This window comes from Tribolium madens, unplaced genomic scaffold (genome assembly GCF_015345945.1).
Source record: "Tribolium madens isolate multiple individuals breed KSU strain unplaced genomic scaffold, Tmad_KSU_1.1 Scaffold_20;HRSCAF=117;Tcas5.2_LG4, whole genome shotgun sequence".
In the NCBI taxonomy this organism is placed as follows: Eukaryota; Metazoa; Arthropoda; class Insecta; order Coleoptera; family Tenebrionidae; genus Tribolium; species Tribolium madens.
The window spans coordinates 9,854,392-9,873,567 of record NW_025400985.1 but is presented as its reverse complement, the minus strand read 5'-3'; the positions used below and the strand labels follow the sequence as shown (position 1 = coordinate 9,873,567).

Below are 19,176 nucleotides of genomic sequence, written 5' to 3'. Positions count from 1 at the left end.
ACTATTGTGATTACACAAGGGGGAACTTAATCTGTTTCGTCATATCCAGACTTCAAAATTGAATTATTTAATTACCTCCTTCTTGCATTGATCGTTGTGTCACATCCGCGAAAAATGCTTTATTCAATTTAAAATTCGAATGTAATGAGGACGATGTTACAAAAGTTTTGATGCGAATAACTTAGCTCTACAAGAGTTTATCTCGTTAAATGACTAAGAAAATTGGACAAGGGCTTTGCCTCTGACACAAAATTAATCACATTTCAAATGAGTTAGCACTTAAAAATAAGTTTATCACTCGACAGAATTTCCAACCTTACGTATTTTTAAACGTTTCAGTTTGGGTACAAACTACATAAACAGTGTAAATGTTACTTGGCTGAATATTTTGTGACCCTGAAACTGAAACAAGGCTGAAAGTCGAGTATAATTTCAGCACGACACCCTTGAACGCTAGTTTCATAAACTTCAATAGCATAAACATCTTTCACCACATTTATTTCATTCCAAGACGATGAAATAAATCCATCCATTACAAATGCGACGCACTTTAATAAAGAGCTAATATTCACCCTTCCTCCCGTTTTATTAATTTGTTTTTGCTCCTCATCTTCTTTTCTTATTAAATTCAGTCTAACGTCGTAAAATTATAGAGAATAAACGCGACACCGTGTGCATAATAAATTAAGAATTTTCAGTTGCAGCAAGTCCTGAAAATTGTATAAACCTGACAACTTACCGATATCCGGTGTGTCTTTGTCATGATCCGTCCATTCGGAGAACTGCAACAAAAAATAAATCAATGTTTTATTTTTTTATTATCACTCGAGCTTTTTGTAACGGAATTTTAAAATAGGGCGTAATTAGGTTACGGCTCTGCAAATTGCGAAGAATAGAGAGAAAGCTCTTGACTCCTCGACATCTTCCTATAAGAGAGTGTGGTCGATATTTACGACTTCCGCCAACATACAAGTCCGAAAATCTAGTTTTCTAGTTTTCCTGTACATATTCAAATGACGGTTGGGCTTATTGAAATTTATGGTTTAGCTGAAAATAACGCTGAGATGATGTATGAGTAGGGAGAACCTTGTGCGAAGATATTCACATAAAAAAACGGCTGTTTTTTTAAGTAAATTTGCATCCTCTACACAAAAAAAGTTAAAACTTGTCTCAATTTTTGATATTCTTTTAAATATCTCGACAAAATTATTAATCAAAAGAGAAAAGATAGGCTTTTGGCATCTTTTTTCTTTTTCAAAACACACAATGAAAATACTTGAATTTTCATCAATTAAAATATGAACAACAAATTTTTGTGAATTCTAATCGTATTTAATATGGGATTCACGCTATTCTGAATCAGACTCGCGAATAAAACGGTTTTTTTTTGAAAAGTTTAATTTCTTGCAGTAGTTGGCAATTAAGCCCGACTTTGTGCCCTTAAGACGTCCCAAGTTGAAGAGGAAAGACTTTGCATTCTTTAGCATATTTTGGTTTTATCCCGTAATTTCGAATTCTATTATCAAATTGAGTGCGGTTTTTACATTTTGAATAAAAATATCATTACCGAAGCAAATTTGCAATGAAATTTTTACGTTGAGTAGGCAAGATTTCTGTCATAAAAGACACGAAATGAAGTTGTATAAGTTCCATTTCGCTGCAAATTTTATTTTTAAGAGTCTCCACGTTTTTAATAACATTCCAGGAATACACATTGTTGATTCCACAGAAATGTTGGTAATATATGATAATCAAGTCAACTTCGAGGCGAGTAATGATTTAATTGCATTTGACAGAAATGATGAGATTTTATTGAGGCCAAAATTGATGTTCGATTTCGAATTCTCTCGGTACCTTGAAATGAAGTGATTTGTTGTTATTAGGAGAGAAGCCACAAATTCCCGCTTTTCCACTAGCATCAGCGGAAAATTTATGTACGCGTTGCAGGTCCGGCTCTCAATAATTGGATGTGATACCGGCAATTAGCAGAGAAGGTTTCACGTGCCCAATATTTTAGTTTGTTTATTAATTTTTAGGAACTTGAAACATCGACAACTAAAAGAACTATTTCTATTTCAGTTTATTTATTTAATTCGCGAATAAATTGTGTGTTTCTTAAATAAATAATAAAACTATCATTATCAAACCCTTACAAAGACCACAAGTAAACAAATCTCACAAACCATACAAAAACATTTTGTGTTTATCTAAATTGTAACAAATAAAAATACTCCAATGAAATTTATTCGCTCCTAATCCACTCTACTATTTAATTTAGAGCACGGAACGAAGTTAGCACTCATCATAAAAATTTCCGAGCCTTAATAATGGCTGATATATTAACGGAGTCAGATAGTGGTGTTTAAAATTCAACAGGCCACCTTAAGTGCCTTGATAGCTTCGTGGCTTCGCCTAAAAATATTGGATTGATACAAAGATTCGCTCCTTTGTGCAATTCTTGGTGTTTTTTCTCGTCTCCACTTTGCCGACTGTAATAAAACTAATATTTTTATCACTTTATTGCATCCTATAACAATCCAGCTTGATGTCCTGTTTTTAATATCGAAAATACGTCATCCTGCGTCAACACTTCACCAGGACAAACAGATCGCATTTCAGCCGTGGTGTATATCGAGGACGAATTTTCCGCTTTTTCAGGTGCTTTCAGGCGTCATTGCTTTATTTCTCGGAATTTTGAAAATAAATGTTACCTCTGAGGGTTCCTCTCTCACAAGTGCATTTTTACGAGTTAATTACGAAAAGTGTTCAACGCAGAGCTTTTAATCGCCTTAAATTCGGCTTATATTAAATCAATATCGACAAAGCTTGAGAATGGTTTTTAAAATACGACAGCTTTCGGCTTTAATTTATTCCTCGTAATTTGGATTCTAAGGCTGTTAATGTTGTTCGAGAAAACTGAACGCTAAATACACAAACGAAAACTGAAAATTTATTACGAGCATTAGAAACTTATGATTTATTTTAAGTTGCAGAGATGCATTTGACACAAGTTCAGTTTGTTTGGATTAGATAAGCGAATTGAAAGATCAGAGGAAACAAATAGGAAAACTTGGCATAAAATACAAATTCAAATTAATGTCGTCTGAAATTCTTCATAAGCGATTTTTTAAATTTCTTGTTGCTTGTAGATTTTTTTCTTTTGCAAGCTAGTTAAAGGGAATTTACCAAGTGCTGCTTGAATATTGTACCAATTAACTTGATTTTATAATTAAAAGAGCAATTAAATTAGAACGATAATTTTTCTCATTTAAAAATAGCATTTCTAAAGTTTCTCTTTTCGAGGGTAATGTTTTTATGCAGAAAACAATGAATCATTCTTCAATAGTAACCAACAGCATATTGCCGTTTTAAAATTCCGAATATAATTGAATTTTTTTTTTTAGCTAGGTCAAGAATGTTTAGTCTATTTTTGTTTGCGTTGCTTTTAATATCCTTTTTTGTTTATCTTTTAAACAAAACAAAAATTCTAACAAGTTATCTTTAAGTGTTTTATTTTATTACAATCTTATGTTCATATCTTCGAGTTTTTATTCTACTTTTAAACAAATTTCAACGTTTTTATACTTTTAATAAATTTGCCTCCTTTTTACTGCATTATCGTGGATTCAATGGTTACTAATTTACCCATTTATGTTTATCTTTTGTTTATATCGAGCGATCAAGATAACTTGTAATTGAGTCACCTTTGCATCCGAGAACGTATGTCTAACTGCACGTGAAACGTCAAATAAAATGACAAGTCAAAAGGTAAAACGGCAAAATAGGCTGGAATTAGTTGCCGACGTATAATAATACGAGTAGGACCGCTCTTTTTTGAAGATAAATTATAAATTTAGTTATTATAATCATCACCTTTTTGATCATGCCATTTTACTTTTCGACTTGTCATTTTACTTGATATTTTACAGACATACGTTTTCGAATCCAAGGTTGACTCGGTTACAAATTATCTTGATCGATATTACTTACTTTGTATTATTACTTTGTTTTCTAAGGTTTTTTAATAATTTTGTTATGTTGTTTGTTACGCTTTTTTAGAACTTTTTGACCTTCTTTGCAAAGCCAAAAATTATTTTAACAAGATGTTTCCATTGTACCTAATTCAAAAGAATTCTCTTAAAAATAATGTAATAAAAAAATGGTCGAGGATTATTTTAATTTTAATTTAGATTCTAAAACCTATCTTTGATGTTTGGCGGCGATTTAATATTAAAAGGTGTGTAAGTGCTCCTTACAATGCTCCTTACAATGAGCAGAGAAACTCCGCCAAAAAGCTTGTTTACGTTAAGAAAAATTTCCTAATGTATTTTAAGAACGAAACATAAACAGACATCAATTAATCAACATTGCAAATATAAACATCGAAGCAAAGCGAATTGACATTTACATCTATTTCGTATGAAATATACATTTTCGGTTTTGTGGAATTTACATTGAAGGCAAGTGCATAAAATTAACGGCCGAATTTGCATATTTGAATACTCTGTAACCCCGAGTTACGCAAGCGCCTTCTGTGAAATATTCGCTGATGTCGTAAAAATTTAACGACCATTTTCCTTTGCTTCCAATGATAAAATTAAGGCGAACGTTCGGGAAAGAGTCTCATCACTGCAAATTTCAATCTAGCGATACAATCTAATCACATTATATTATTATTTAAATTGTGTTTCTGCACACCACCCCCCCAAATGACAAAATTATTTTAATTTTACTTTCTTCGGAAAAAATCCGGATTCACCACCGCAATAAAAACCGAAATGAAATTAAAATCTGCCGAATGGAAGTGTAATTTCCAATCGCATTACAAACGGGGTTAATGGGGTTATATTGTGCATTGCAACACGCAAAGCCGGCACGCCACCCCTAAATCGCGATCCACCACAGCGGTTTATAGGTAACCGTGACGGTGCAGTGCAATCATTAGGTCACAGTGTCAAAGACCTTTATGATTGCAGGTAGGTTATCGACTCCGGGACTCCGGGCTTGTGGGGGGGTGTTTGAGAAAGCTCCATAACTCGTTCCACTTATTTTCAAATAACACCATTTAGTTAAAGTGTCAAAAGTGTGATTTATGATAGCCACTGTCCTAATTAACCAAAAATTCACAAATTGTGATTTAGCGGCTTGTTTATGTTTAAAGTGAGGGATTTTGTCGTTGATGGCACAGCAAAATTTAATGTTTTGTAAAGTATTACCACATAAATAAAGCAGTGAGGCCGAGAGAAAGTAAACCAAATCGACTGCAACTTTAATAAGGGTCGCCGACGAAAGGTGATCCTGCGGTTGCAGGATTTGTAGTTGGGGTTGTATGCCCCAATTTGGCTTTTAGGTCAAAAGTCTTGTTTATTATTATTTCAAATTGAAACTTCGACATCCTCCAAAAAATTGCATTAAATCCATCCGAAAACTTCTCGGTATCAAATCCGGTTCTGAGGATAAATAAACCCGGATTAGGACTCATCCTTTGGTTAAAGCAGTGGCGAAACCACGCAATGCGGAAGACAAAGATAAATTTTAGAATGTTAAATGGTCCTAATATGTAAAGATTTTTTACTTTTAGCCTTAAAACGATGAACATAAATTTTGACAATGTTTTAATTTTTTAACTTGAAAGATTTTTTACTTTTAGCCTTAAAACGATGAACATAAATTTTGACAATGTTTTAATTTTTTAACTTGAAAAAATGAATTTATAAGACAAAAGATGTAAGGGTAAGTTAAATATTCGTATTATTTTTTATTGCCACATTTATTATGAATAAAATATTGTTGGATTAATAAGGCTTGTTGAATTAATCTTCCGAAAAAAGGAAACAAAGGGTAAAGGGAATAATTTAAGTCTTTGGAGCAGGACAAGTAGAAAAAATCCGTTCAAATACATCTAAATAGTTAAAAAAAATGTCATCGTTTGGTTGTTTAATCGTCTTTAGACAAGCTCAGGCGCTGGAAAATCTGCCAACACACGTCGTCAAAGTCCATTAATCTTTTTTTAAGATTCGATAATGTTCATGAACCAATATTTTATTTTCAGCTGTATGATTTTCTTAGTTTTTAATGAAAGTTTTTGTCACACGAAATATAATTTTGTTTCATTTGTAAAGTTATATCTCATTCCATTTCAGTTATTGCAACATCACCGCCTTTGTATCATTAACTCCCGATTCTCCTCCACAAACCTGGCCTTTTGCCAAATGAAAGTCTTGCAAGTCGCTTCACCATTTGAAACCTTGCAAGTCGTTCTAATTATGCTAAAACCTCACAATATTGTCTCACGATTTCCCCAAAACACATAAAACGTGAAATTTCATCCGTACAAAGAAAAATATTTTTTCTGAGCCTTTGCCTTGATACATGATATTCCGTCGGGCAATTAAGGTTAATTAATTAATATTTGTTAGTGCATCTAGGGCAATATAATTATAATTATGATTTCTGAAGGTTAAAGTACGTCATCAATAAAGGGTTGAATTTGAGTCATCTCTTTAATGATCCATTAAGGCCCCTGCATTACAAACATTCGATTCAGTCTTGTTTGTGGGAACAAAGTCCATAAAATATCGACTAGAAGGGGCAAGGACCTTTGGTGCGGTCCCAACTTTTTATCTTGTAATAGTCGGAGATGTCGTTTATCAAAAATCCAAACAAAGGCCGACGAAAATACAAAAATACGCAAGAATAGAGTTGTAAATATATAAATTCTGTTTCGCAGAAATAAAAACGCCCGTTGAAAGGCCTTACAATATGGAGTTGTGACCACAGGCAACTTTTTTATCCTGAAAACAACTTGTAGCGTGTAAATTGAAAACAGCACAAATCTATTTTAACTCTGACACATATAAATATTATTTTTTAAACTTAAAGCAGATTACATTATAAAAATTAAAAGAAATGTGTTATTTTACAGTTTTTGAATAAATATTTTTTCGATTAAAGATCATAAAACTCGGATTTTAGGGAATTTGAAGGTGTTGCATAGCACGTAATCAATCACCTTCTTCGATCAAACATTCCAAACTATTCGGTCGTAAAATTAGTGATTTTTTACAAACTTAATTAAACTCCAAGCTTCACAATGAACTTAAGCTTTTGTTTGAAGGGAGGTTTAAAAAGGGAAAAGTTTGAAACACTTAAATAATTAAGGTGAAAATTTTCAAAGTTACAGAAATATTTTCTGGTGTTTATGGAAAATTTATAATGTGTTTCAACCTTTCACAAAAAAGGATTACCTAGTTACTCTAGTTAAATAAAAAAAAATTGTACAATATTTTTAAAATAATCGGAAGTTATGATTGTAAAACCTGTTTTCGCACAAGTCAATTGCAAAACAACATTGCGATAAATTTGAAATTAATAGCTTTATAATTCCTGAAATGTTTCGGCCAATTTAATACCGAATGACAAAGTGTTTAGATTTCGGATTATTGCATTCTTCAGTGACTAGAAATGAATATCATCCTGTATTTACTACACAATACTGGGAAAATTGGACTAATGACAATTCTCATTTGTGCGGTACATATTATCACACAGAGCTTAAAGTATTAAAATAATCATTGATAAAAATATTGTTGTGAAGATATTAACGCTACAACAATGTTTGCGTTGGACTGACATGAATTTTGCTGTAAATTTATTTGAACAGGAGGGTCCTATTTATTAGCGGCAAATAACATTTTATATTACTTCATTCCGATAAGTTGATAATGAGATAAAGCCCTGCTTTCATTAAATATTCAATAATGTCACCACTTAACTGATAGAAACCGGTTGTGACAAAATTGGCTATTGCTTTGGTGATTCCCAATTTGTTTATTTTTAGTTTAAGTAATATTGTTTGTAAATTATTGCCTCAAAACTGTACTATTTGTCTTTTTGATGTTTAATTTTGCATCGTATTTAAGTTTCTCGAAAAATTCATTTTTGTTCTCAAATGTTTGATTTTCGTTGTTTGACGGTCCCGTTTTATTTAAAACACAAACAAAACTGGACGATAACAAAGTTAATAAAGTTCGACTTCTAAAAATGCCCTAACAATGATGCATCCTCTCTACGACAGCAATAAAACGAATATTCGTTTTTAACGTCCCGAAATGCAACACTAGCACCATTTTAACAAAACGTGTTTATGACCTCTGACCCCAAAACTGGAAAACTATCACTGTTTATTAACTCTGTTGTAAATACCTCGAGGCACTAATAAGGCCCGTCTTGACACCGGAAATTGCAGTTCGAATTAGACAAACAATTCAAACAATTTTCAATTTATGACCACAATGATGTGACTTTTAGTGGAACTGATGCATAAAATTTTTATGCTCATTTTCAATTATAATCTTTACGAGGGTTGTAAAAATTTTCAGGCCTTGTTTTTAACCCAATAACACCCCCTTATTAGAGGTTTTTACTGCAATTCCGGTTGTAAAAGACGCTACTTGGCACTAATTTTTGACAATTTTGGATAAAAATTTGCCGGTTAAAGCGAGAAATATTTTTAGAAGATTTCCTCATGTCTCTCTAGAGGCCTCTCAATCTATGTAGAGTGGACCTGAATCCATCACGCTCCATTTTGACACTAACGACCATTATCAGGCTGTAGAGTGAGTTATTGAAAAGAAAAATATAAAAGCGTTTGATCGAATCGAGAATCGACACGATTTGTAGTGACTTCTCTTTGACTCGAATAAATATTCCATTACTTACCTTGACTTTTTTGCCGCGTTTTGCGGCGATAGCCCGTGATTTTCTCCGTATTCTATCCAGATGGAACTCTTGCAAGAACTCGCTCACTAATTTTTACTCCGACCTTTATTTTACTCCTCGTTATTGACTCGAGAAAACTCTGAAAATCAACAGCTTTTAACCAGAAACTCTGCTAATGGCAGTTTTAATTTGTTTAATAAAAGCAGGAATATTTGATGTTTTTACGAGAATTATCTGTACTTTGAGATTGCACCCCAATCGTTGCTGAATCGGTGAATTAATTATTACTAAAGCCTCTAATTGCCATTGCGGCAATTTTAAATGGAGTTGCTGTGTTTAACAGCACCTGAAAGCTGTCATGATATTACTCGAGGGATTTGGTGGGGCTAAGAATAGAGTTTCTTTTGTAATTATAATTTTCCTCAAATTGAGGTGGGCAACGTACTGTGTCAATATAAAAGAGAATGAACCATAACTTCACAGTTCCGCTCGTCTGCAACGAAGGATAATAGCGACAAACAAAGAAAATACACCCAATTTTAACAGAACACTTGCATGAAATTTTACTAACTCTACTTAATTATTTAATTATCTTTACATACAAAATGCCCTTGCAAATAATAAATTCGAAGAAGTGTTATTGCGGAAATGTAAATTAATTAAAAACTTGCAAAAATCAACTTTGAATTTGTAAATCATTTGAATAAAAATCAAGCTTTTTAGGAAGAAAGACCAAATCATAAACAGACAGAAACCCAAATCAAATTACTTTGTATCCAAAAGGTTAATTTATACTTCTCTCAAGTCAATTAAAATTGGACTAGATTTTGTGTAAGTTTAATTACAACCTTTGTCCGGGATTAGAACCTAAATAGTGGTTTTTGGAATGTAAAAATAATTGTTAATGAACTGTTTACTCAAAGTACACATTAAATCATCTCTCTCGCCGACAATTACGTCACGATAATGTCACATTTGATTTTTTTTCTGCAAGCAATTACAAATTGAGTCATAAAATATTTCAATTTTTTTCTCTCAGAACTTGAGCGCCAAAGCGCTGAACCGGCGCCTCCACCATTTTTCTCTCAATAGCAAAAATCCTATTTCAGTTTTTTGGTGTCATTGTGGGATTTTGAACAACTTTACTTACAAATTGTTTAAACGAAAGCTGGTTTAAACACGCGCACTACCGCTCCTCGATCTGCCAACATGCATCCACGGACGACGGATGCCGGTTACTGACGCCAAGCGTCGCTGATAATCCTCTAGACGCCAAGCAAACGCCGTTTTAAGAGTCCAGACGCAAAGCGTCGATTACACCGTGTGTTATGTCCGACTAAGTGCCATCACAGATTCGGGAAGCATTTACTCACTGCCAGTTTATATTATCAATGCGTTTGATAAACTTTTTAAACGAGGTTTTGCGTTTAATTACGCTTTCAATAACAAACCCAGAATTTAAAAATTCGATGTGATAAATTTTGAAGGTTGTGTTCTTATTTTCTTATTTCTGGCTTTATTTACTTTCTTGACTGTTCTGAGAAACGAAACTGTCCTTTCTCGGTGCTTTTACATAGATATTCAAGTGGCAACTTCCGATCAAACTCCAGATTGCTCACGTTCCCGTCCCCAAGGTGGCAAATCGATAGTAAATTGTGAAAAATACTGATAAATAATTATTATTTGCTCTTTTGGAATAAACAGTTGTTTGTTGAGTCACTTTTCCTAACTTTAATTGTTCCCGACATTCATCTTTGTGTCAGTTCAATCCTACTTAATTATGCAGAAAGGGTTGTTTTCGTATACATCCATTTCAGTCTTTTGTTTCGTCCAATCTAGCCTTCATGAGTAACTAATTACGCTTCTTTCGTGTCGTTTTCTCTAAGCTCTTATTTATGAGATACTGTCGAGAGTGAGATTTGTATATTTTGCACTCGCTTGTTGTAAAAGTACTCAAAAAAACGTTTTTCAGTAAATACTTAAAACGTGTTTATTTTTTCAAAAAGTATATTTGTGCCTATGTACAAAGTAATCCACAATTAATGAATCTGTTGGCAATACTGACTCTAATTTTTAAAGCTAACCACTGAACTACGCTTTTGATTAACAACAATTCAACAATCTTGTAGAGTTGTACAACCGTATCCGGTTGTACTGTTTCAAATTATTAACAAAAATACATTCAAATCTGTTACCAACAGAGTTAGTCTTTCTGGATCACTTCGTATGTACCGTCTTTGGAAGTCATTTTTTTACTCCAGTAACAACAACAACAACTCAACACTTGAGGGCTGTTTTGCCTGGTTTATTTGCAATAAAATTTTAAAAATACAATTGATCAAGTTGGTATTTGAAACATTTTGCTTATCGTTTACTTTATAGTGACCAAATATTTTTTGTCCGCACTAAAATTTAAAATTCCCGCTCTTGTTTTGACAGCTGTACCGTGGCGTTGCCTACGCGAAATCTGACGCAAAACATAACCTAAAGTTTTTTGCCACCAGTGATCGATTAATTTGTTGTGAAAGTGTTGAAAAACGCTCCGAAAATGTCGGACGACGAGATGGAAAAGTTCGAGATAACGGATTACGATTTAAACAATGAGTTTTACCGTGGTAGAAAAAAGTTAAGCAAACACCAGCAGATTTATGGTAACAACTTGAATCCACATCTACTATCTACCCATTTAGGTGGAACAAACCCAAATTAACGACTAGTTACATCTAGGTATATGGGCAGACGACAGTGATAATGACGAAGACGAGAGACCTTCGTTTAAGTCACGAAAACCTAAGAATTACTCCGCCCCTATTGGTTTTGTTGCTGGGGGTGTCCAACAAGCGGGCAAAAAAACCGACCATGTTAAGAAGGAAGAAGAAAGTGATGATGAAAAACCAACTACTTCCTTTAAACTGAAGGATAGTTCAAGTGACTCAGAGGATGAACGCCCTAGGCCAGGTAGAGTCAAAGAATACCAAACTTGTGACGAAAATACTATTTCAGGGTTTGGTGGTGCACAAGAAAGTGGGGAAATTGCAGGTTTAAGAAATAAAACTAGCGCGCAAACAATGCAAGGGATGGGAAATTGGGAGAAACACACAAAAGGGATTGGGGCAAAGCTTCTCTTACAGATGGGTTTTCAACCGGGGAAAGGTCTCGGAAAAGATTTACAAGGTATCGCAGCCCCGGTTGAGGCCCACTTGAGAAAGGGCAGAGGGGCGATAGGCGCATATGGCCCTGAAAAGGCGGCAAGCATTCCAAAGAAAAAAGTAATTGAATTTGTCTTGTAAATAAAAATTTTGAATCTGGGATTTTACAGGAAATCAAGGAAGAAATTGAAGATGAAAACACCGATCACAAGTGGAAGAAAAATGACATGTCTAAGAAAAAAACGCGTTATTATTATCGTAGCGTAGATGATGTGATAGAAAAAGGCAAGAGGCCAGGGGCTTTTAGAAACATGGGTTTTGGAAGTGAATTAAGCAAAGTCAAAGTCATTGATATGACGGGGCCCCAACAGAGGGTTCTGAGCGGGTATCACGCACTAAGTGGACTCAAAGCACCCCCAGGGGTTGAACATTTTGAAGATGTTGTACATAAAAAATGTTCAAACTTTACTTTACCTGAAATACAACACAATCTGGATGTTTTAGTTGATATCTGTGAACAGGTTTTCTAAATTATTAAATTGTAGTTTTTGTGATTAATTTATATTTTGTAGGATATTATTAGAATAGATAGAAATACAAGGTTTAATCAGGATAAAATTGTTGCACTCAGACAGGAACAAGAAACTTTGAAAAATCAAGTACAAAGAGAGAGTGAAGTTGTTGATAATTTAAAAGATGTTATTGAAATAGTGGACAAGTTGTTAAATCCCGATTTGGGGCTGTCCTTGCTTCAAGTAGCACAAATTTTCAATAATTTATTGGTAATGATTTTATTTATTACTTCAAATGAGCTAAATTTATGAATGCAATTTCAGGAAAACCATTATGAAGAGTTTGTGAGGTACGAATTAGGTGAATTGGCCCCTGGTTTAGTAGGTCCTCTTTTGACATCAGCCCTCGCCAGTTGGTCGCCATTGACCAATCCCAAGCAATACAAGGAAATTTTTGCCCGTTGGAAGGACATTCTGGAGAAGCCCAGACAACGTGGGACACTAGAAGGTAATAATATGGGAATTCAGCCATATGATAGTCTCTTATGGCACACTTGGATGCCTGTAATGCGAATTTGTGTTAGGTAAGTTACTTTATTGTTTGTCTATATCCGGATTTCCGACACTCGCTGTCACTTTAGGACGTTTAGGTTTTCTAATAACACGAATTTTGTATTATGGTCGTGTGTGCTGTATATTCACCATTCTTTGATAATTAGCAAAAAAACAAAAACATGTCTGGAAAAAAATCTAAGTCGATTCGATTTCTTTGCAGTTCGTGGAATCCCAAGGATTGTGATCCTTTGATAACACTGATTGAAACCTGGATGCCGTTATTGCCGCAGTGGATATTGGACAACATTTACGACCAACTTATCATGCCTAGAATCCAGGCTGAAGTCAATATCTGGAATCCCTTGACAGACACAATCCCAATTCATGTCTGGATACATCCTTGGATACCTTTACTCGATACCAGACTTCAAGCTATTATTTATCCAATCATTCAAGAGAAACTAGGAGTGGCTTTAACAAACTGGCACCCTTCGGATAAATCAGCTAAACCCATGTTAAAACCATGGCAAAGAGTTTTGCCAGATGGCGTTTTCGTCGCATTCCTTCTCAAACACATTGTACCGAAATTACAGCTTTGTATGCAAAATTTAGTTATAAATCCACATCAACAACATTTAGGTTGCTTTCCTGTCATCACCAACAAACAAAAACTAATCGAAATAATTTCAGACGCGTGGTATTGGGTTATGGATTGGAGCGATATGTTATCAGTGGGGAATATGACGTTAATTCTGGATAAGTTTTTCTTCCCAAGATGGCGGCAAACTCTAGCCATGTGGTTGAACCACAACCCGAATTATGCCGAAGTCACTGATTGGTACACGGGGTGGAAACATATGTTGTCAGACGAGTTATTAGCACAACCGACCATTAAAGGTTCAATTTGGAAAAATGTACCAGTAATCATTATAACTTTTTCTTGCAGAAAATTTCCATACAGCTCTTGAGATTATGAACCGAGCGGTGAATATCGGCCAACAACCAGGGGCCAAAGAATCGATCTCGTATTTGAGTATGGAAAATAACGCACCGCCACCTCCGCCACCACCTCGAGTTGAAGTAATTATTTAACTCAGTCTGAAATGATTTTGATTTGTAATTTTTGCAGAGTTTTGCTGAAACTGTAAGGTCCGCTTCGAAAATACCTCCACTTTACAAAGATTTAGTCGCGAAAAGATGCGAAGAACGTGGTATTTTGTTTGTCCCTATCCCAAACAAATATTACGAGGCTAAACAAGTATACAGGATAGGGTCCAACGGACTTCAATGTTACATCGACAGAAATGTCGTTTTCTCGTCACAAAATAACACTAACTGGGTTCCCACCTCTTTAAACCGACTATTAGACATGGCATAAATTAAAGTTGAAACGATAATTATGTGGAGTGGTAAATTATGAAACGATGTTTATTTTTTTATCTTTATTGTTTTCATTACTTCAAGCTGTAAAAACTGACAGGAAGTACAATTGTCTATCACAGATTTGTCTTGTTTGTTATATCATATGCGCTTAAAAAAATAAAAGAAACGTTTAAAATGTATAAATAAAAGATGTTTAGACTTCTAAACCTGGCACTACTCCCTTTACATTCGGCTTCTCTGTCCTTGTATGCCACACGTAAACTTTTGTACAATTATCAGCTAAAGGTTCCAACTCTTCTTTGGTTGTAAAATAAGTGAGAAACTCGCTTTCTTGGTAACCTTTCTCCACTTTATACGAAAACACAGCGTCTGTTTTAGACAAAATTAGGTCTAAATTTATGGCAAAACCTGCCATATCTATAGCAAAGGGCCTGTCAGGCCTCCAACCACTTTTATACCCTATGACTCTTCCTATAAAAAACAATTTAGAAAAGTAATAAACACAGTAAGTCAAATACCAGTGTCTTTATCCAGGATTGGTGTCTCTGCGTTCAAGCCTCCAACAAGGCCCACGGGCCACACACCAACTCGTTTTATTTTATTCATCTACAAAACACAAACAACTTAATCATCAAATTTACCATTGTTTTTACCTCTTGGAAAACTTTCACATTATACGTGTTATCGTCGTCCATAAAATAAACAACTCCTTTATCTTTCCCAATTTTCAAATTTTGCCGCAGCCAATTCAAAGCGGCGTTTCTTTGTTCCACGCCTCGGTGACGTGTCCATCTTGGGTCCTAGAAAAATTATGCATTATTGGCTTTGAAAAACGCACTAGTTACCCACTTTATCCTTCAACTGCTCAAAAGGCGGCGTTTTGGCATTCAAATGTGTAAAATTCAACCCTGAATCAGCTAAAAGGGCCCTCACTAGATCAGTTTTGGTATCAGAATCTTCAACCACAACCCAGTGCACATTTGGCACTAACTGCAAGGTTTGTGATATTCTCGTAAGTTCCGCTTTTTGCACTAGCCTCCAATACGTGGGGGTCACGGCATAGATGATTGGAAAATTTTTGAAATAGTTCGTCTTTCTGTATATTTGTTGAAATACCATCAACTGCCTCTGAGTTAACTCGAGTTCGTTCTTGTAAACGCTTAGAGCTTTGAAGGTTTTTAAATTGTCAACAGCTAAAAATAGAAGATGAGTGAACTGATGATACATTAGGGGGTACATTACTTGACTCGATTATGGAAAGCTTCCAAATTGTCACGATTAAACCAATAGCAACAAGTAAATACGCGAACCGTTTAATTCTCATTTCACAAATTCCCGAACGATCCATATGTCTTTATTTGCGCACCACAACTATTTCAGTATATTACAAACAATTTTTGACATTTTTTGAACCTGGCTTGACGTCTGACGTGTTTTTTTTTAACTCTCGGCGTCGACAAACAGTTGCCAACTTGTAAAATAAAAAACCCTATTTAGATTTTTGATATCCTCAAATTAAAATACTATTGTTTATCGACTCGTTTTTACATGGGATTTTATAAGGTTCGCATTGCAAAAGCATCAAAATTCCTGTGATTTAGATAATAAACGGTTTTGAAATGTCTTGACATCAACAAGCGATTGCCAGCTTGCAATTACTTAAAACTATAGCCAACTCTTAAAATAAAAAACCCTATTTGTATTTTTGAAATCCTCAAATAAAAATATCATTGTTTAAATACTCGTTTTATTTACATTTGTAAGGTTCGCATTGTTAAATCATCAAAATTCCAATTTTAATTTGCACGCGAAGTGATAAAATAAAAATATAACAATCTACAAGTACTGATATCTAAAATTGCGCTATTTGGTTTCACGACATTGCATTAAAGCATATCTAGATAATACATGTTTGGTAATAAACAAATCTAAACAGTTAGATTTCTCAATCTCAAACTGTCCATTTTCCCCAATCTACTTTAGAAAACTTATATGGTTCGTGTTTATCTTTAACAATCCATAACGAATCAATCACAGCTCCTTGTTTATCGTCTGAAACTTGTTCTAAATACAAGTGCGTCGCATTATACGCTTTTAATCTGGTGTATCCATAGTCCCGGCTAATAAAAGCCGACCATGGGGGCCTTGTCGCGTTAAAATCTTCTCTCCCTTCCTTACACCCCGCAGACCCAGTAACGATATGGATGGGGGCTCCAGGATTGACATATGGTTGTTCATACGACCCGTTGTAAACCTGGTAATCGTAAATCGGCCAAAGCCTTTCATATGAATGCTCATGTGCCCAAATTTCTAAATCGACCCCATAGTCATACAAGAGTTGTTCAAGACCGAAATAATGCAAAAAAGGCAAGCCAACTCGAGTGAGAGTCTCATGGTGGGTACAATCGTCGGTATTTGAGTTACTACAGTACATAGGGCGGTGCCCCATCACCACAACCCAAGGCTGTTTCTGTCGGTTTTCCAGCAAGTTTGCTTTAATCAAATCTTCCTCAAGCCACTCATACTGAAACACCAATTGTTTAATACCATAGTTGAGAAAGTAGTAGACTTCAGTTGAGATTGAAATAACGTGCATTGGGCCAATATTCATACTGAACATGAGCGAATCTGAGCCCCCCGGCATGCTGAAACGCTGGCGATAGTTACTGAAATTGCTGAAACGGAAACTTAACTCCTGCCTGACTGTCGGTCAAAATACATACTATTTTTCCTCATGGTTTCCAGGACAAGTCATATAAGGCAAATAAGCTGCTACTGCTTGTATCTGGCGCATAAATGCGTCACCGACTTCTGCGTTTTGCTATAACATAAACAATGTCCTTGTGATAAACAATTATCACAACTTACAGAGTCCATATCATAGGCAAAATCTCCAACGTGTAGGATAGCATCGTACATCCCCCTTTGGGCCTCTTCCTGCAATCTGGCTAAAGACTGGGCATTTTCATTACCCATATCCCCAAAAATTGCCAAGTGGGGTTCCCAGTTGTCTTCAGGGGGTGTTTGAAACCAAAACTGCTCTGACCAACCCAGGCTACTACCACAGTGGTACACTGCAATACTGTTATTACTATTTGAAACAAAAATACAAAATCATCACCATAGCGTGAGTTATAAGTCAGGTTTCCCAGTCTAACAGTGTGTATGAATTGTGACCGTTTCTGATCGCCCCCATCAATGAATAACTTGGAGGCCCCCTTAGCTGTGAGGATAAAGCCTCCTATCCCATATTCCACAATAGATTCAGTTGTGTCATTAAATGTAGACCAAGTTACCACAATTTCATCAACTGTGTTTCCATAAGCCAAATGGACTTGCTCAGGTTGATACCAAACGATTTGATTTTGTACGATAGTTAATTTTGACAAGAGAAACACAAAGAAAATGCCCCACATTATTACTAATTTCCACTAAACTAATTCATTTGCTTGATCAAAGAACACCTTGCATTGCACAGTCCTGAATCACTAATGTTTTATGCGCTCAATTGGCATTAAAACTAAATTCATTACTGCGCGTTTTTAAACAATTGATTTGTTTGATAATATTCTAGTAGATATTTAAATAATGACGCAAATATCACACGCCACTTACGTAAAATCTGATAGGTTAGCTCGCCACCTGTATATTTGGTTGCATAACGCGAAATATTAATAACTTGAAATGTCAATATTGACAAATTGATGACAGATGATGATGATAATGTTTGACCACGTTTTACCAATGGACCAATCACCAACCAGCCCCGCCAACGTCAATAAGCTTGAAATAACAATAACTAAGGTTATAAAATCCCTGTCAACATTTTTTTTACTTCTTGGCCTTTGAACTCAGTTGAAAAAATTATCTTTTGTAAAAGTTAAATGACGTAAAAATTTGCGGATCACAAGTTTTGTATAATAGTGTCCACCTATTCCTATAATAATAAATAATTTGGCACCTTTGCATACACCCACTTTTTACATTTTTAATTGTTTTGTGCCAAATTATGAATAGGCTTAGAAGTAGGTATTTAAAATATTTTATTAACTTACTTACTTTTACCATTTGTAATTTTATAAAATATTTTGTTCAAAAAATCAATTTTTTTACAATTAATTACATGACATTAATAAATTGAGGGTTATCACCTTTAATAACCCTCGAATTTCAACAGTACTATTTCATTTGACCTAAGAAAGACACGAAGACCTTTTAATGTCATTTTGTCACAATATTTTTAACATCACGTGCTTTTTGATCCACTTTCTAGTCCAGTTTCCAAGTACAGATCAATAAAAATGTATGAGAAATTGTAACAAACAAAATTACTTTCTTGTTTTTAGAGTTTTTGTTTTTTATATGTATAGAATGTACCAAATAAAAATAAAATTGTTCAGTGGCAAAGAGCAATCATATTTTTTTACATTTTTTTGTAATAGAGAAAAGTATACTTTGTACTTGGAGAAATTAAATTAAAACAAAATGTTTGTCTCAATGTATTTATCACATGCACACGTTGTTTACGTTTGAAATGCATTTAGAAAAACTTGAAAACATTTAGCAAAATACATGTATGTAACCTTTCTTTATCTCTTAACCTCTTGTCGAAAATTATTTGTTCCAAACTTGAAACTAATAATAGTAGAGTTTATCAAATATTAATTTTTTTAAGAAACTAGTAAATGTTTACACAAGCTGATAAAACTTTCGTTATAAACATTCCCTCTAATTTGGATTTTTGCTAGTTAGACAACCAGCAATACCTACAACTCCGGGCCTCCGGAATTTGCACAATTCCTCATACCTACTGACCTAGTTACTTAAACCAAAACTACTAATTATTTTCTTGTAAA

At 34.5% G+C, this 19,176-nt stretch overlaps 4 protein-coding genes across 6 annotated transcripts in view; 1 reads left to right on the top strand and 3 right to left on the bottom strand.

The window, feature by feature from the left end:
• LOC123005669 (transient receptor potential-gamma protein) overlaps window positions 1–9,950 on the bottom strand; it is a 70,798-nt gene extending 60,848 nt beyond the window's left edge. The window contains exons 1-3 of one of the 2 annotated variants that reach the window (XM_044399519.1): window positions 9,872–9,950; window positions 8,722–8,860; window positions 740–782 (exon numbers count right to left, since the gene is read on the bottom strand). The gene's annotated coding sequence lies outside the window, so the exon portion shown is untranslated. The remainder of the gene's footprint in view (window positions 1–739; window positions 783–8,721; window positions 8,861–9,871) is intronic. The other variant, XM_044399520.1, reaches the window with a different exon arrangement.
• A 1,225-nt stretch (window positions 9,951–11,175) lies between these two features.
• Window positions 11,176–14,438, top strand: LOC123005065 (septin-interacting protein 1). 2 transcript variants are annotated; one of them, XM_044398671.1, is made up of 10 exons: window positions 11,176–11,372; window positions 11,449–11,679; window positions 11,725–11,990; window positions 12,041–12,391; window positions 12,443–12,652; window positions 12,707–12,966; window positions 13,158–13,576; window positions 13,628–13,834; window positions 13,884–14,017; window positions 14,067–14,438. In XM_044398671.1, the coding sequence occupies exons 1-10, from the start codon at window positions 11,270–11,272 to the stop codon at window positions 14,313–14,315; spliced, it is 2,430 nt and encodes an 809-aa protein (XP_044254606.1). In that variant the 5' UTR covers window positions 11,176–11,269; the 3' UTR covers window positions 14,316–14,438. The 2 variants fall into 2 exon arrangements, with proteins under 2 accessions (XP_044254606.1, XP_044254605.1); XM_044398670.1 differs by having other exon boundaries at window positions 11,449–11,990.
• LOC123005067 (galactosylgalactosylxylosylprotein 3-beta-glucuronosyltransferase I) lies at window positions 14,365–15,794 on the bottom strand. Its single transcript, XM_044398673.1, has 5 exons — window positions 15,563–15,794; window positions 15,170–15,513; window positions 14,974–15,120; window positions 14,839–14,926; window positions 14,365–14,791 (listed from the first exon to the last, which is right to left on the bottom strand). The coding sequence occupies exons 1-5, from the start codon at window positions 15,666–15,668 to the stop codon at window positions 14,514–14,516; spliced, it is 963 nt and encodes a 320-aa protein (XP_044254608.1). The 5' UTR covers window positions 15,669–15,794; the 3' UTR covers window positions 14,365–14,513.
• Window positions 15,795–16,050: 256 nt separating this feature from the next.
• Window positions 16,051–17,979, bottom strand: LOC123005066 (acid phosphatase type 7). The gene is made up of 4 exons (XM_044398672.1): window positions 17,442–17,979; window positions 17,189–17,394; window positions 17,044–17,141; window positions 16,051–16,995 (listed from the first exon to the last, which is right to left on the bottom strand). Exons 1-4 carry the CDS (start codon window positions 17,734–17,736, stop codon window positions 16,272–16,274), a joined length of 1,323 nt encoding a protein of 440 aa, XP_044254607.1. The 5' UTR covers window positions 17,737–17,979; the 3' UTR covers window positions 16,051–16,271.
• Between the last annotated feature and the right edge of the window lie 1,197 nt (window positions 17,980–19,176).

Excerpts from the sequence above, each read along its gene's own strand:
- LOC123005065 (XM_044398670.1), top strand. The coding sequence starts at position 11,270 with ATGTCGGACGACGAGATGGAAAAGTTCGAGATAACGGATTACGATTTA. Across the intron at positions 11,991-12,040 it reads CAAGCATTCCAAAGAAAAAA|GAAATCAAGGAAGAAATTGA; the intron begins GTAATTGAATTT and ends GGGATTTTACAG. Across the intron at positions 13,835-13,883 it reads AGCACAACCGACCATTAAAG|AAAATTTCCATACAGCTCTT; the intron begins GTTCAATTTGGA and ends TTTTTCTTGCAG.
- LOC123005067 (XM_044398673.1), bottom strand. The coding sequence starts at position 15,668 with ATGGATCGTTCGGGAATTTGTGAAATGAGAATTAAACGGTTCGCGTAT. Across the intron at positions 14,927-14,973 it reads ATGTGAAAGTTTTCCAAGAG|ATGAATAAAATAAAACGAGT; the intron begins GTAAAAACAATG and ends TGTGTTTTGTAG. Across the intron at positions 14,792-14,838 it reads AATCCTGGATAAAGACACTG|GAAGAGTCATAGGGTATAAA; the intron begins GTATTTGACTTA and ends TGTTTTTTATAG.
- LOC123005066 (XM_044398672.1), bottom strand. The coding sequence starts at position 17,736 with ATGTGGGGCATTTTCTTTGTGTTTCTCTTGTCAAAATTAACTATCGTA. Across the intron at positions 17,395-17,441 it reads GACTTATAACTCACGCTATG|TGTACCACTGTGGTAGTAGC; the intron begins GTGATGATTTTG and ends ACAGTATTGCAG. Across the intron at positions 16,996-17,043 it reads GGAAACCATGAGGAAAAATA|CAATTTCAGTAACTATCGCC; the intron begins GTATGTATTTTG and ends TTTCCGTTTCAG.